The sequence below is a fragment of the Panthera pardus genome, unplaced genomic scaffold (assembly GCF_024362965.1).
Source record: "Panthera pardus isolate Hobbes unplaced genomic scaffold, ASM2436296v1 HiC_scaffold_16, whole genome shotgun sequence".
In the NCBI taxonomy this organism is placed as follows: Eukaryota; Metazoa; Chordata; class Mammalia; order Carnivora; family Felidae; genus Panthera; species Panthera pardus.
The window spans coordinates 13,004,900-13,022,043 of record NW_026526721.1 but is presented as its reverse complement, the minus strand read 5'-3'; the positions used below and the strand labels follow the sequence as shown (position 1 = coordinate 13,022,043).

General features: G+C 50.9%; 1 protein-coding gene across 1 annotated transcript in view; it reads left to right on the top strand.

Moving 5' to 3' along the window:
- HUNK (hormonally up-regulated Neu-associated kinase) overlaps nt 1-17,144 on the top strand; it is a 112,250-nt gene that overhangs the window by 32,126 nt on the left and 62,980 nt on the right. Inside the window, 2 exon segments of the mRNA XM_019420179.2 lie at nt 13,606-13,704; nt 13,706-13,899. Of these exon segments, the coding sequence (XP_019275724.1) occupies nt 13,606-13,704; nt 13,706-13,899 (293 nt within the window).

Below are 17,144 nucleotides of genomic sequence, written 5' to 3'. Positions count from 1 at the left end.
GCTCGAACCCATGAACCGCAAGACCATGAGCCAAAGTTGGATGCTTGACCAACTGAGCCACACAGGTGCCCCCCAGCACTACCTGTTTTAATTCCTACTTCATCTCCCTTTAAGATTCCTGAGTTGTGGGGAACTCTGGGCATGGAATTCGGGGTCACTTTTATCCTGTGGATGATAACTCTGTTTTGATGACAAAGAAGCATGTGCATTCTGTCTACATAGATGGGCTTTTGATAAGAGTTCCAGTTGTGCAGCTACTGCTCACATGGGTACGCAGCTGCCCCAGTGCACCTTGCCATCTGAAAATTCTCCAGTTTGCCTTTTTCCTTCCTTGCAGGAACCCAGTTTCTGGTTTTCCCACCAGGAGGATGTTTCTAGGGCGTCGGGACGTGATTTGCTTTCCGAACCGAAGCTGGAGCCTGGGCACAGAGAATCCCGGTGACAGTGGCTCCAGAGCCCCGCGGGGTAGGCGTGCCTGGCGAGCTGACTTTGTTTCTTTTCTTCAGCCAGGGTTCAGCTCTTTACCCGTACCCGGCGCCGGGTTCTGTTAGGGTTGCCAAATCAGTCCTAATGAGCTCTGTTGTTTAAATTGGGGACGGAAACTTTTTCCCCCTCATTTACAAGAAGACAGATTTTAGTGCACAGCAGCGGGAGGGTGGCCGGTGGGGAGCCAGGGGTCAGGAGCTGTCGCGCTCCACTGCATAAAGAGCAGCAATTAATGGGCCCCTATAAAAGACAGCGATGTGTGTTTGCTGTCTAGCACCGTCTCTCTGTGAATTGGAGCAACCCTGAAATTAATTATAAAGCCGGCAAAGGATATTTTCTGCTTTCTGTTAAATAAGTATCCTCCACACAGGCACACGTTCCACTCGGATGCATTTACGCGTATCGTTTTCCTGGGAAGAAGGCGTGAAACCCGTTTATTTTCAGAATTTCCCACTGGGTCATGCTAATCACCACAGTTTTCAGCCTTTTTACATCCACTCAGGCTTGGGCTGGAGCCTGGAGCCTGGAGCCTCAGAGCCCTCTGTCCCTTGTCATGTTTTTCATGGCTTTCGGGGCAGCCCCTCCAGCTGCCCGATTGGCTTCGTCCAGCAGTGCCACCCAGACTTGACTGTCCTAATGCGATTTACAAAGTAAGCCGCTCTGTTATTACTAATCACTTTCGTGAAGGTTCTGTATTACTCTGCTAGAGCCGCTGTAACAAAATGCCACAGGCAGGGGCCTTAAACAGCAGACACTTATTCCCTCCCAGTTCTGGAGGCTGGAAGTCCAAGATCAAGGTGCTGGCAGGTTTGGTTTCACCCTAGGCCTGTTTGGCTTGCAGACATCTGCCTTCTCTCTGTGCCCTCACCTGGCCTTTTTTCTCTGTGCTCGTGAACCCCTGGTGTCTCTCCTCCTCCTCCCCCTCTCCCCTCCTCCTCCTCTCCCCCTCCTCCTCCTCCCCTCCTCCTCCTCCCCTCCTCCTCCTCCCCTCCTCCTCCTCCCCCCTCCTCCTCCTCCCCTCCTCCTCCTCCCCCCTCCTCCTCCCCCTCCTCCTCCCCCCTCCTCCTCCTCCCCCCTCCTCCTCCTCCCCCCTCCTCCTCCTCCCCCCTCCCCCTCCTCCCCCTCCCCCTCCTCCCCCTCCCCCCTTCCTCCCCTTCCTCCTCCCCTCCTCCTCCTCCCCCTCCCTCTCCTCCCCCCTCCTCCCCCCTCTTCCTCCCCTCCTCCCCCCTCCTCCTCCCCTCCTCCTCCCCTCCTCCTCCTCCTCCCCCCCTCCTCCCCCTCCCCCTCCTCCTCCTCCCCTCCTCCTCCTCCCTCTTCCTTCCCCTCCTCCCTCCTCCTCCTCCCCTCCTCCTCCTCCCTCTTCCTTCCCCTCCTCCCTCCTCCTCCTCCTTTTTTTTTTGAGAGAGAGAGGGCACAAGTGAGTGAGGGGCAGAGAGAGAGAGAGAAGCGGGGCTTGTGTTCATCCAATGCAGGGCTCAAACACACGAACCATGAGATCATGACCAGAGCCAAAGTCAGATGCTTAATGACTGAGCCTCCCGGGCAGCCTCTTCCTCTTCTTATAAGGACACCAGTCCTGTTGGATTAGGGCTCCACTCCTATTTTCTCGTTCACTTATCATTACCTCTGTAAAGGCCCTGTCCCTTTAGAGTCACATGAGGTTAGGCCTTCAACAAATGAATTTGGCAGGGAGACACGATTCAGTCTGTAACAGATTCTGGTAGTTTTAATAGGATCTTTTTCTTCCAACTGCAACTTGTCATCATTCATTCATTCAGTCATTCATTCAAGAAATGCTGGAGTGCTGTCTATGTGCCAGAGACTATTCTGGATGCTGAGAACGTGTCTGTGAAGGAGACAGAGGACGTGCCTTCCTTTCTGGAGCTTTCAAGGGCCAGGCAGATTCCACATGCTGTCAGTGAGCTGGGTAGGATTTAAGGGGTGACCAGGGCTAAGGGGGGAGAATGGGCCGGAGGAAGGGGATTGTCAGTGGCAGCTGGCTGTGGCTGTAAACAGGTGAATCAGGGAAGCGTCTCTGGGAGGGGACATTTCAGCAAAGTCGTGGAGGCGAAGGGGTCAGCATGTGGCCCCAGCTGGGAATACACCTGTCGCATCTGAAGAGCTAGGAGGCGGTGGGTGAGCTGAGGGAACAGGAGGGAGGCCGGGGAGGGGGGAGGCGAGGTCAGAGAGCGAGCTGGCTGCCTGATGGGAACCCGCGGGCATCCTTGGCTCTTTGGCTCCTTCCTCTAGGAGAAGCGGGGGTTGGTCCTGGATTTGGGGGAGCTTTCCTGTTCCCCCAGACTAGTTGCTCTCGAGAAGGTGACAGATGGTAGACAAGTTTGGGGGGGGGAGAGAGGCTAGCAGGCAGGTGCACAGGCCAGAGTTAGGTGTTGGGCTGACGTCGTAGGGTGGCACAGGGGGGTGGCTGGCGAAAGTGACGGCTCTTCTGGGCTGGAATGCCACGCTTTAACGCTGGTTGTGGCGCCTCTCCAGGGTTCTCCCTGGTGACTTCTCCATACTCAACCAGACGCTGAGGAAGCCAGAAAGGGCTTTATGGAGTAGGGTGGTGGGACGGTTCCAGTCCACGCTGGAGCAGGGGATGTCAGCCCACTGCCTTTAGCTTGGCAGCCGCCCAGGCTTTCATTTTCTCTCTCTGACTCACCCAGAAAGGGCCACTAGGGATACTCTGTTCAGCATCCTCTGATCTGCTTTCGTTGCCATTTAATCTAAGTCATATGGCTTCTGTCCTGGCTGCAGTGGCATCCACAAGTCACACAGGTAATGGCGGCAGCCGTCTGTCCTCCCTCCCTCCCTCCCTCCCTCCTTCTTCCCTTAACCTGCACACACATCGGCCGTGTCGTTACTCTGGTCCATGTTTATTGAGCTCCTGTGTTCCTGACGCCGTGCCAGACATTGGGCCTGCAAGGGCAAGCCACCGTTTGAGGTGACAGTGGGGCTGGGGCCAAGAAGGAGGTTCTAGAAGAGGGCTCCAAGAACAGGATGACGCTTGGAAAAAGGTGCAAGGGGTCCAGCAGGGCTGATCCCAGAGTCTGGGAAGGGGGCCTGGAGGGGGGAGAATGTTGTGCTGCAAAGGAGCGACGGCCTGTGAAGAGACAGAGGAAGGGGACTGTGAGTGCCCGGTGGGGGCAGAGTGCGGGGGCACGGCCGGAATCAGGCGGGTCTGGGAAGCCTCTCAGAGAAGGTGACATTTCTCCAAGGGGGGGGGGAGTCTGTGTCTCTGCATCAGTCACACAGAAGCTGAAACACACCCATAGGTGGCATCACGTCTTATCGTTTTAATGGTTGAAGGGAAGGATTTTGGTCTGCCCGTATCCTAGCTGAGGGCGGGGAGGACTGGCGAGGTTACACCTACCCAAGGCGGGAGTAGAGGTGACCAAGAGGTCACCGTACTGACCACCTGTGGCAGACTGGTGGGACCTTCCTAACTTCCTTCCTTCCCTCCCTCTCTCCCTTCCTTCCTTCCTTCCTTCCTTCCTTCCTTCCTTCCTTCCTTCCTTCCTCCCTTCCTTCCTTCCTTCCTCCCTTCCTTCCTTCCTTCCTTCCTTCCTCCCTTCCTTCCTTCCTTCCCTCCTTCCTTCCCTCCTTCCTTCCCTCCCCTTCCTTCCTTCCTTCCTTCCTTCCTTCCTTCCTTCTTTCCTTCCTTCCCTCCTTCCTTCCCTCCTTCCTTCCCTCCTTCCCTCCCTCCTTCCCTCCTTCCCTCCCTCCCTCCCTTCCTCCCTTCCGTTCCTTCCTTCCCTCCTTCCTTCCCTCCCCTTCCTTCCTTCCTTCCTTCCTTCCTTCCTTCCCTCCCTCCCTTCCCTCCCTTCCCTTCCCCTCCCCTCCCCTCCCCTCCCCTTCCCTTCCCTTCCCCTTCCTTCCTTCCTTCCTTCCTTCCGTCCTTCCGTCCTTCCGTCCTTCCTTCCCTTCCCCTCCCCTTCCCTTTCTCCTTCCTTCCTTCCTTCCTTCCTTCCTTCCTTCCTTCCCTCCCCTTCCTTCCTTCCTTCCTTCCTTCCTTCTTTCCTTCCTTCCCTCCTTCCTTCCCTCCTTCCTTCCCTCCTTCCCTCCCTCCTTCCCTCCTTCCCTCCCTCCCTCCCTTCCTCCCTTCCCTTCCTTCCTTCCTTCCTTCCTTCCTTCCTTCCTTCCCTCCTTCCTTCCCTCCCCTTCCTTCCTTCCTTCCTTCCTTCCTTCCTTCCTTCCTTCCTTCCCTCCCTCCCTTCCCTCCCTTCCCTTCCCTTCCCCTCCCCTCCCCTCCCCTCCCCTCCCCTTCCCTTCCCTTCCCCTTCCTTCCTTCCTTCCTTCCTTCCTTCCTTCCTTCCGTCCTTCCGTCCTTCCTTCCCTTCCCCTCCCCTTCCCTTTCTCCTTCCTTCCTTCCTTCCTTCCTTCCTTCCTTCCTTCCTTCCTTCCTTCCCTCCCCTTCCTTCCTTCCTTCCTTCCTTCCTTCCTTCCTTCCTTCCTTCCCTCCCCCTTCTTCCCTTCCTTCCTTCCTCTCTCCCTCCTTTCCTCCCCACCTTCCTTCTTTCCTTCCTTCTCTCCCTCCCTTTTTCTCCCTCAAGAGCTCCCCATGAGCCATGTACTGACCTAGAAGCTGGGAACACAAAAGTGAGGAGACCAGATACAACTGCTGCCTTCTGGGAGATTCCAGTGAAGGTGTCCCAAACCGTTAAGTGTGTGTGATGAGCATGACAGCTGGGGAAGCACCCGGTGACCTGAGCCAGTCTGGGGTGGAGGAGGGAGCGGGTCCTGGCCCGGGAAGAGTGCTGTGTGGGAGGGAATTCCAGGCAGGGGTGGGGGGAGGCGACCCAGGAGAGGTGGTGGAGGTGCCCACAGGCAGTCAGGGCTCGGGAAAGAGGCGAGCAGGACATAGGTGTTGGGGGTGTGAATACACAGCGTGTGGAAGTGGAGGGGCTAGAAGTAGAGGTGGGTGGATGGCATGTTGGTGGCATGTAAGGAGGGAGGAGGCTGGGGGCGGGAGGCTGGGAAGGAGGGAGGAGGGCGGGGGCGGGAGGCTGGGAAGGAGGGAGGAGGCGGGGGTGTGGGGGGAGGCTGGGAAGGCTGAGCCATGGGGAGAAGCAGGAGGCACTGCTCTGACCTCCTGACTGGTGGTCTGAGGGCCCCAGACCTGCGGTGAGGACCAGGGAGCCGTGGGGCTGGGTGCCTCTGCGTCTTCTTCCTCCTCCTCTCACACAAAAATGCAGCTCCTAACAGCGATCGCTTCCCGAGGGCTTTCCTGAGCGCGGCTGGTGCTCAACACCCTGGGTGGCCTCGCTCATTTCTCCAGCATCCCTGTGAGGTGTGCGTTAGTGGCCCTCCCTGCGTCGTTTTAAAAAGTGAGGACGCTAAGGCTTGGAGAGGTCCAAGCTACCAAGTGGCAGAGACCGACTTTGGAGTCCAGGCTCCCGGCCCCCGAGCCCGCAGGCCCGGCTGCCAGGCTGCGCCACCCTGTCACCCGCCGCGGTGTGGAAAGCGGCGGAGATCATGCCAGGAACTGTGAGGTCTGGCCCCAGCCCTCGGGGAAGGGACAGGAGCCCTTGGCTCTACCTTTTCATTCTCCTGCAGGATGAGGGAACCCCGTGGTAGTACGTGATGCTTGGATGGTCAGGTGGTCCTCTTGGCTGCCGTAACCAGACCCCACACACTGGGGCCTTAAACAACACACACTTATAGTCTCTCAGCCCCGGAGTCTGGACGTGCAGGATCACGTGCCAGTAGGGTTGGTTTCTGGTGAGAACTCCTCCTTTGTTTGTAGATGGCTGTCCTCCTGCTGTGTCCTCATGTGACCTTTCCCCTGTGCATGTGCAGAGAGAGAGAGATCTCTGGTATCTCTTCCTCCTTTTTTTTTTAATGTTTGTTTATTTTTGACACACACACACGCGCACACACACACAGAATCCGAAGCAGGCTCCACGCTCTGAGCTGTCAGCACAGAGCCCAACACGGGGCTCAAACCCATGAACTGTGAGATCACGACTTGAGCCGATATCAAGAGTCGGACGCTTACCCGACTGAACCACTCAGGCGCCCCTCTTCATTTTCTTATATGGCCACCAGTCCTGTTGGATTAAGGCCTTACCCTTATCTCATTTAGCCTTAATTACCTCCCTTTTCCCAAATATAATCACCTTGGGGGTTAGGGCTTCAACATACAAATTTTGCAGCGGGGGAGCACAATTCAGTCCGTAACAGATGGTGGTCTTGAACACTCCAAAGGATCTGAGTTATCCCTGAGAAAGAGCCCGAAGACCCGTGTCCCTTCCATAGTGTGTACTTGGCACATGGAACAGTGTCAGATACATTTTAGGTGCTTAATAAATGTTTGCTGAAGAAGGAAAGAGTCTTTTGAGTTTAACGTAAATTATTCATTAAGAGACCAAAGCAGGGCATCTGGGTGGCTCAGTCAGTTAAGCATCCGACTTTGGCTCAGGTCATCATCTTATGGTTTGTGAGTTAGGGCCCCGGGTCGGGCTCTGTGCTGACAGCTCAGAGCCTGGAGCCTGCTTTGGATTCTGTGTCTCCCTCTCTCTCCCCTGCCCCACTCACACTCTCTCTCTCTCTCTCTCTCTCAAAAATAAAAACATTAAAAAAAAATTTTTTTTAATTAAAACATAAAAAAGAAACCAAAGCATTCTGGAAGAAAGCTCCTTTTTTTTTTTTTTTTTTTTTTTTGGCTAATTTCCATGTAATAAGAAAATTCAGTTGGTCAGGGCCTCTTACTCCCTGTGCCTTCTGATTATCTAAAACATTATGGTATAATAGCACTGTGATTAAAGAAAGGCTGAACTTTCAAAAACACAGCACACACCGTAGAACGGATAAGACGTGGGGGACATACATGTGTGTTTTTGTGGTATTAAAGAGGGGGTCTGTGGTCAGCATTCTTTTTCTTACTCATATGGAAGATCCATTTTATATCTGTCTTTTCATTTTAGAGATTAGACACATGTATGATTCTTGATGTGTTTGAGAGTCATGAATTTTAAAGGCAGTGGAGGGTGATCGGGGATGAAGGGATGAATTTTAAATCCTGTTAACGCTGATCCTATGTAGACAGTCTCAACTAAGTCAATATTTAAAGAAGATGAGAGAAGTAGGCTGATATTAAACCACTGCCTCGGGATTTAAAAGCAGCTCTATTCCAGAGAGTTCGGGACACTGAAATGGGGTTCAGGCTTCTTTTTTAATCTGCCGGGGAGGGAAATGCACATTTTTTTTTTTTCCTGAGCTGAACCAAACTGGAGTGCTTTCCCACCCTCTCTACAGGCTGCTTCCGTGAATGTAGAATGGTAACACTAGTCAGAGCACCAATTTAAGGAGCACTTACTATGTGTCAGACATCGTACTGAGCGCTTTCTGCACATTATCTTAGGTCCCAGTGTGTGCTGCAACAGGGTCGGATGCCTTTGTGCGTCCCTCATTCTGAGTAAAATTCAGTGTTGGATTTTTTTTCTCCTACTACATGCCATTAAGCACGAACTCCTTTCTGTACCTTGTCTTCCTCCTGATGGATTGGGATCCCTATGCTTGTGCTCCTCCCCCTTTTCTGTGTTGGAGGGCAATTAGGCTCTGTGCTATCAGCACAGAACCCCACTCGGGGCTCGAACTCACGAACAGTGAGATCGTGCTCTGATCCAAAATCAACAGTCTAACACTTAACCAACTGAGCCACCCGAGCGCCTCAGGAGCTTAGCCATTTAAATTTGCTGATCTTACCCGTCACTGATAGGCATTTTTTTTTTCTTTTTGGTGGGAGCAGGGTGGGGTGGGGAAGAGGGTGGGAGTTGCCATGTTGTGAGAAATGCGATTTCTTAATTAATGAGAGAAGTTGGTGAATAATCTGTTTTCAACCGTGGCTCACGGGAGCCGTGTTAGTTTCGCTCTGATGTTTGCACCACCGCGAGACTCGGCTGCGCGTCTCGGAAACATGGCGTCAATCTTTGAAAACGGAGGCCTTTGTAAATTTCAAGAAGCTTTGCAAGCTTGAGTCTGTTGACGATCTGGAGCTGTTTGATTTACCTTTCACAGCAGAATTGTTTCTCTTGATGTGCTCAGGGTGACATCCGAGCTGCCACGCTCCCTTGACATCACTACCCCCCCCCCCGCCCCCTTCTCCAAACACACCCTTCCAGTTGGGGTCCTTGGACTTGGTCCTCAGTGAGTCTGCACACATTTAATTTTTACTTTTTTTTTTTTTTTAAATTTTTTTAACGTTTATTTATTTTGGGGACAGAGAGAGACAGAGCATGAATGGGGGAGGGGCAGAGAGAGAGGGAGACACAGAATCGGAAGCAGGCTCCAGGCTCTGAGCCATCAGCCCAGAGCCTGACGCGGGGCTCGAACTCAAGGACCGCGAGATCGTGACCTGAGCTGAAGTCGGACGCTTAACCGACTGAGCCACCCAGGCGCCCCTTAATTTTTACTTTTTAAAACTCGCCTGACTGAAGCAGTTCATCCTTTCAGCTCGAGACCCATCATCATGCCAAGCTTCAACCTTGTAGAATCAGCGTTAGATCTACTCTGCCTGCAAATGTCTGATTACCGTCAAATTAGATGCCTTCCTTTGCTGATCGTTGACTGCCTTTTCCTTAATTTCCCGTTCAGCGTTTCCCATGTTAGTTGTTACAGATGAAGCTGGTTAAACATTCCATTTTCAGTATTATCGAGGCGGGGTTGGTAAGTTTAGGGGGTGGATTAAAGAGCCCAGGGATGAGGTGGTGTGTGGAAATGGAGAGGGGCATTAATGAGGTGGCTTTCAGGCTCAGGGGTCTTCACTGAGGGGCTCTCAGAAGCCACAGAACGTGGAAACCAAGATACCAAATGACAGTGGGGCACATGTGGCGTGCTGGCTTCCTGGGGCCGCTGTCACAAAGCATCACAAACTTGGGGGCTTAAAACAACAGAAATTGATTCTCTCACAGTTCTGGAGCCTGGAAGTCCCAAATCCGTTTCACTGGACCAAAAAAGCAAGGTGTTGAGGGGGCCGTGCTCTGTCTGATGAGTCTGGTGGCTGCGGCATTCTTTGGCTTGTGGGCCATCCTCCTTCTTCATGCGGACTTCTCCTCTGTGCGTTCGTGTGAACCCCCCTCCCACCCCTCCTATTTTATAAGGACACTTGTGCTGCCATGTAGGGCCTGCTCAGATGGTCCAGGTTAATCTCATCTCAAAATCCTTCACTTTTTCCAAATAAGGCCATATTCACATGTTCTGGGGATTAGGATTTAAAGTCTTTGGGTGGCCGTTACATAATCGACTACAGGCAATTAAAGAGCTAAGTAAATTATCCTAATAACCATTGTGTGCTCTGTTGAAAAAGGCATATTGTATTACCGCCGGGCTTTCAGCCTATTGTTCATTCATAGTACTTTTAAGAATTTCATTGCCAAAGGGTGTCATTTTTAAACCATTGCAAGCAAAGCCACAAGCAAAGACAGAGTCTAATTGTACTTTTCAGCATCGCTCTTTCTCTCCACCCCCACAAGACAGTGGCTATGTTACATGCACGTATGCACACACATACACGCGTGTATGTGTGGTTGTGTATGTCTATGCATATGTACGTGTGTGCACAAGCATGGATGTGCGTATATATGTGTATATATACTTTTTTTCTTTATCTTTTGGTCACGGGTGAGTACAGTTTTTACAGCTTTCAGTCTAGCATTTACTCGTGGGGGCCAAACTCCAGCCTGAGTATAACTTTTAACCCTCTATGGGAGGATTGCATCCCTATTGGCTGATTGTCTTTCTTAGTTATATCTTTGGATTAAAGACCTGAAGACCCCCCATCACAATGGGTGAAGGCACAAACTTCCAGTTATAAGATAAATAAGGCTAGGGATGTCACATGTGGCATGGTGGCTGTCGTTAACGATACCGTATCGTATATCTGCATGTTGCTGACACAGAGCATCTTAAAAGTTTATATCACAGGGGTGCCCGGGTGGCTCAGTTGGCTGAGCCTCCGGCCTCGGCTCAGATCATGAGCTCATGGTTCATGAGTTTGTGAGTTCGAGCCCCGCATCAGGCTCTCTGCTGTCAGCACGCAGCCTGCTTTGGATCCTCTGTCTCCCTCTTTTTCTGTCCCTCCCTCCCTTGCTCTCATTCTCAAAAATAAATGTTAAAAAAAGTTCGTATCACACTCACACACACATACACAAGTTGTAACTATGTGTAGTGATGGATGTTAACTAAATTTTTCGTGGTAATTTTGCGGTATATACGCCACATCAAATCAGTGTATGTTGTATACCTAAAACGACTGTGATGTTGCATGTCAATTTAAAAATTTTACTAAAATATAAGGGCGCCTGGGTGGCGCAGTCGGTTGAGCGTCCGACTTCAGCCAGGTCACGATCTCGCGGTCCGTGAGTTCGAGCCCCGCGTCGGGCTCTGTGCTGACAGCTCAGAGCCTGGAGCCTGTTTCCGATTCTGTGTCTCCCTCTCTCTCTGCCCCTCCCCCGTTCATGCTCTGTCTCTCTCTCTGTCCCAAAAATAAATAAAAAAAAAAAAAAAAAAAAAAAAAAAAATTTACTAAAATATAAATGACACTCTGCTCTCCAGAAGAGATAATAGATTCAGGTATTGGCAGCTATTTTTGCTTCCGTGGTTAAAAATAAAAAAAGGTTCAGTGATTTGCTCCGGCTGGTCCCGCACTGTTTATGCAGTGTTATGCATGATGGGAGGATCGTGGTTCCTGCTTCAAGGGCCGCGTGCTTTGAATGGGGCCTCAGATGGTGGCTATGGTGGGCACAAGAGAAAGAGAGCTGAAGCACCCCCTGGGAGGGAGGTGGGATTTGAGTTAGTGGCTCAAGGACTGGGGTGTCCAATTGGGTGAGGGGGTGGCCTGGGCTCAAGCTCGCAGAGTAACCCAGTGTGTTCAGGAGAGTGAGGAGACTGGCCCCCAGGCCATCTCCGATGCTATGTTATTTATTTATTTATTTAATTATTTAAATAATTTTTAATGCCTATTTATTTTTGAGAGAGAGAGAGAGAGCGCGAGTGCATGAGTGGGGAAAGGGCAGAGAGAGAGAGGAAGACACAGAATCAGAACCTGAAGTAGGCTCCAGGCTCCGAGCTGTCAGCACAGAGCCCAGTGTGGGGCTCGAACTCACGAACCGTGAGATCATGACCTGAGCCGGAGTCGGACACTTAGACTCAGCCACCCAGGCACCCCTGATGCCATTTTAGATAAGGTGTTTCTCCTGGTACAGGGAAGTAGCACTTTCTTAGGGTTCTTGTGAATAGTTAGGGAATAACCTTTGCTTGCAGTGTCTGACAAGACGGAGAAGCTTGAGTGCTGGGCCAGGGAGTGTGGACCTTGCCCTGCAGACAGCAGTGAGCCCCAAAGAGCTTTAAGCAAGAAATCAGAGTTCCAGACCCATGGATTTTGAGGCAGAGCATAGAGTGACTTTAGGGGGCCAGGAAAAGAGGTAGGACGTTGATGTCATAGTCCAGGTGACTGGACTTTGTTTCAGTTTAGTTTTTTAGGGTTTTTTTTTTTTTTTTTTTTAATGTTTGTTTTGTTTTGAGAGAGGAGAGGGAGACAGAGCGCGGATGAGCAGGGGAGGGGCAGAGAGGGTGAGAATCCCAAGCAGGCTCCATGCTGTCAGTGCAGATCCCCACATGGGTTTTGATCCCACGAACTGTGAGATCATGGCCTGAGCTGAAATCAAGAGTTGGATGCTTAATCAGCTGAGCCACCCAGGCGCCCCTCATTTAGTTTTTAATCACAAACCTGAGTCAAGAAGTAACATTTGAGCAGCTCACTATAAATATTACCTATCAATCATCTATCAGTCAAACATTCATTTATTTATTATTTCTTCATTTTGAGAGAGAAAGCAAGCAAGCACAGGGGAGGGGTGGAGAGAAGGAGAGAGAGAATCCCACGCAGGCCTCTCACTGTCAGGGCAGAGCTGGATACGATATCCCCCCCAACTGTGAAATCTTGACCTGAGCCCAGATTGAGAGTCAGATGTTTATCCTACTGGGCCACCCGGGCGCCCCTCAATCATTTATGTTTTTTATCTGTGTCATAACTTGGTACTAATATATGGGGTATATTATGAAAGTGACAAAATACAATCACAAAAAAAGGAAATAAACAGAAGTGGAAAACCCACTCTTTTTGGTCCTGCGGGGCGGGGCCCCTGCCTTGAGAGCCTTGCACGGGAATGTCCCTTGCTTTGGGAATGTCCCAAACAACTTTGAGTCACAGAGATGGTCCGTCTGGGGGATAGGAGGCACAGTCCTAAATGAGCCCGACCGGTGGCATGGGAACAGAGGAAGGACAGGTGAGGAGGCATCAGCAGGAGGAAGCGACATGATGTCAGTGGCTGGTCTCCTAGCGAGAGGAGTGAAGACGGGAGAGGGCAAAAACAGGGGTGTGTTTTAGGGCCCGGTGAGCTGGTGAGCAGAGAGGTGAAGCCCACCAAAGGGAAGGGGTGCAGATTTGGCTGGGAAAGACCATCTCCACCCCCGTCCCTCTTTCCCTGCCTTTGCAGGAGGCTGGAGGGTCTGTGCATGTGACACGTTGCTTGTGAGGGCAGTGACCCAGGAGCGGTGTCCTGTGGGCAGCTGAGACACAATTGTGGGTCACCAACTGGCTGCACCCTGACATAGGGGCCAAGAGCTAATGTGAGCCATGACTCGCCAAGGGAAAGAAAAGGATGCTCTTCCGTGGCGGGAGGAAGGAGAGGGCATTGCGTCCTCCACCCGGAACTAAAGACGAGGGCAGATTTGACTCTGTCAGAAGTGGAGGCCTGGGGGAACCCCGCCCCCGGATGGATGATGGCTCAGCCTGAGAGGGAGCCAGGAGAGGCCCTTGGCTGGACTGGAACTTGGCATTTCACGCCGGGGATAACCAAGTTTGACACTGACTCTTCACTGAGCCTTCCAGACCGTCCAAGTTGGCCTAAGTGAATTTCACTCTCTTCCTCAATAATCGGGTCTGGTTCCTGATGTTACATTTTTGGGTTTTTTTTCCCCCTGGATGCTATTTTTAGATGAGGGGGTTTTCCCCCTGGTACAGAGAAGTAGCTATGTATTTTCCTAGGGTTCTTGTGCCTAGTTAAGGAATAACCTTTGCAGCATCTGACAACAGCCATGTTCTCGGTGTCTCCTCAGGTGGCCATAAAGGTCATTGACAAGAAGAGAGCCAAAAAGGACACTTACGTCACCAAAAACCTTCGGCGAGAGGGGCAGATTCAGCAGATGATCCGCCACCCCCAACATCACCCAGCTCCTTGATATCTTGGAGACGGAAAATAGCTACTACCTGGTCATGGAGCTGTGCCCTGGAGGCAACCTGATGCACAAGATCTATGAGAAGAAGCGGCTAGAGGAGTCTGAAGCCCGCAGATACATCCGGCAGCTCATCTCTGCCGTGGAGCACCTGCACCGGGCTGGGGTGGTCCACAGGTAAGGGCCGTGCCACGCTCACGATCACCGACTCTGTGCTGAGCGGACGGCACAGCGGGTCAGTGCGCTCTCGGCAAGGCTGAATTGTTGCAGCACGCTGTGCCCCGTCTCCGGATTTCTGTGTCGGGGGATTGTTTTGTGAGCTGGGTTGGCGCCATCGTGGGGTGGAAAGAGTGACCTCTGAAACCAGAGTGCCGGGGTTTGCATCCTGGCTCTACCCCTCCACAGTTGTGTGACCCTGGGCAAGTAACTTCACCACTCTGAACTTCAGTCTCTTCTTCTGTAAGATGGGAAGAGGAATGATCCTTGCCTCATGGTTGTTGTAAGGGTCCGTGTAGAGAATGCAATGAGTTAATCTATGAAAAGTGCTGAGAACAGTGCTGGGTCCATACATGTAAGTGTTGGCTGCTCGAATCAATGATAAGGTGGCATGGGATGGTTTTTCAGCTGGTGCTGTGGATGATGCTTTCGTTGTATTTGCTTTACATATGGTAGTAGCTGTTTTATTCAACAGAACTGAATCACCATTTTTTTTTTTTTTTTTTTTTTTTTTTTTTTGAGAGAGAGACAGAGCATGAGCAGGGGAGGGTCATGGAGGGAGAGGGAGCCACAGAATCCGAAGCAGGCTCCAGGCTCCCGAGCTGTCAGCATAGAGCCCGACGCGGGGCTCGAACTCACAAGCCCGTTAGGTCATGACCTGAGTCGAAGTCTGATGCTCAACCGACTGAGCCACCCAGGCGCCCCTTGAATCACTGTTTAAATTGTGAATTTGCTCTTGAAAGTAAGGGGAGTGTCTCACGAGCCAGACTAACCTTGCAAATGATTATGAAAGTCAAACTTTTTTTTTTTTTTTTTTAACAGTCTGTTCCCTCCTGAGGGGGAGCTCCACAAGGAAAAGTGAATGGAAATAGCATGCCTAGCAATGTTGCCGTGGGTGGTGGGGGCCTATTTTTAGTGCTGTATTAAAATACAATGAAAACAAAAGAAAGAAAAATGTTTAAAAAGTGCCCTTTTTTACCCCCAAGAAAATGTTGACTTTACCAATAAATTCATACTTCTTCCTTCTTGAAATTATAATCAGTAATTACTCTGGGCTGTTGAGAAAACTTAGGGTCACATTTAATTGATTATCATTTTATTTATTTATTTATAAAAGTTTATTTATTTTGAGAGAGACAGAGACAGTGTGAGCACAGGAGGGGCAGAGAGAGCGGGAGAGAGAGAGAGAGAGAGAGAATGAGAATGAATGAATCCCAAGCAGGCTCCACGCTGCTCGGGCAGAGATCGACTTGGGGTTCAGCCTCACAAAACTGTGAGATCATGACCTGAGCCCAAACCAAGAGTCAGACACTTAACCAGCTGAACCACCCAGGTGCCCCATGTTTAAAAATTGTTTTGTATCAAAGTACAATTCACATACCACGAAAGTCACTATTTTAACGTGTACAGTTCAGGCATTTTTAGCATCGTAACAGAATTGTGCAACTCTTGCCACTAATTTTAGAATATTTTCATCCCTCCAAAAAAGAAACCCTGTACCCATCAACAGCCACTCTCCATTCCCGCCTCCTGCCAGCCCCTGGCAACCACTAATCTACTTTCTGTCTGTGGATTTGCCTGCTCTGGACATTTTTTATAAAAGGAAACAAAAGTCTGTGGGGTTGTTTGTACCTTGGTCTATTATGAACAATGCTGCTATGAACACTCATGTGCAAGTTAGAGCATGAACATGTGTTTTCACTTCTTTTGAAGAATTCTGCTTTTAGCAGAGGAACTGCTAGGTTATATGTTAACTCTGCATTTGACCTTTTGAGTAAACACACACACGTGTGTGTGTGTGTGTGTGTGTGTATCTTTTTTTAAGTTTACTTATTTATTTTGAGAGAGAGTGCGTGAGCATGTGCAAGTGGGAGAAGGGCAGAGATGGGGGGGAGAGAGAGAAAGAGAGAGAGAGAATCCCCAGCAGGCTCCACACTGTCAGCACAGAGCCCGGCAGGGGGTTCAGGCTTAGGAACCTCAAGATCATGTCCTGAGCTGAGAGAGATTAAGAGTCGGACGCTTAACCGATAGAGCCAGCCGGGGGCCCCAGTAGACACATATTTTTAAAAATTCAGCTTCTAACGGTGCGTTTTATGTGTTTGAAAGCCATTCATATTCTGATCAGTGAAGAAAGCAGCTCTAGGCCTTTAATTAACGGAGCTTGTAGACTTTCAAGGTGAAGAGGGCCTTTCCTTACTAATGGGATTGGATGCGGGGCGCCTGGGTGGCTCAGTCGGTTAAGCGGCCGACTTTGGCTCAGGTCATGATCTCGCGGTCCGTGAGTTCGAGCCCCGTGTCAGGCTCTGTGCTGACAGCTCAGAGCCTGGAGCCTGTTTCAGATTCTGTGTCTCCCTCTCTCTGACCCTCCCCCGTTCATGGTCTGTCTCTCTCTGTCTCAAAAATAAATAAATGTTAAAAAAAAAAAAGGTTAAATGATGACTAATGGGATTGGATGGTCTACCCCGTGGTGCTTAAGCCTGTGGACACGGTGGGGGAGGTCCCCTGGCTCAGAGCGATTCCAGGGCCTTGGCCAGGCATCATTCAGGCAGATCGGTTCCTCACTGAGGTGACAGTCTCTCCGTGTACATGTTTTCTTAGTCACACATGTTGTCATGAAATCACGCCTCATTGGAACTCTTCGAGTTCCGGTCAGCAGGGAAGGGAACGTTGGGAAGTTTTAAGGGAATAACACTGTTTGTGGCTCTTTCCATCAATACCCTGGTGCGGCCTGCCGTGTCACAGCTCTGCCCTTACAGGAGAACAATGGCCGTGAGTGTGCCTGGTTGTAGCTTTGTTTATTAGGGAGACAAAGGCAGAGACCTCACGAATGAATCAGCTTGGGTTACTGACTCTGCTGGTCAGAGTGGCAAATAGAACGGGGGGTCCAAGCTTTCTGCAGGTCTCGGGGTGTCATTACAAGGGTTTTGAGCTGTCAAAAACCAGCTGAGCGCCCAGCTTCGCAGGATCCTGAGGACAACAAAGGGAAATCCAGTGCATGCTCACTGTCTTCTCCCGCAGGAAATTCTCAACAACGCTTTTAAAGTCATTTTAACAGATTCCCATCCCTCTCGGCACAATTACTGTCAGGACGTCAAAGGAATGAATTTAATCATGTTTTGATAGCAAAGACGGTGTGCTTTTCTTCCTCTGATCTCTGACATTCTCCTTCTTTCTCTGTCCTTGGAAAGGCGTTCATAAGCCGGCGA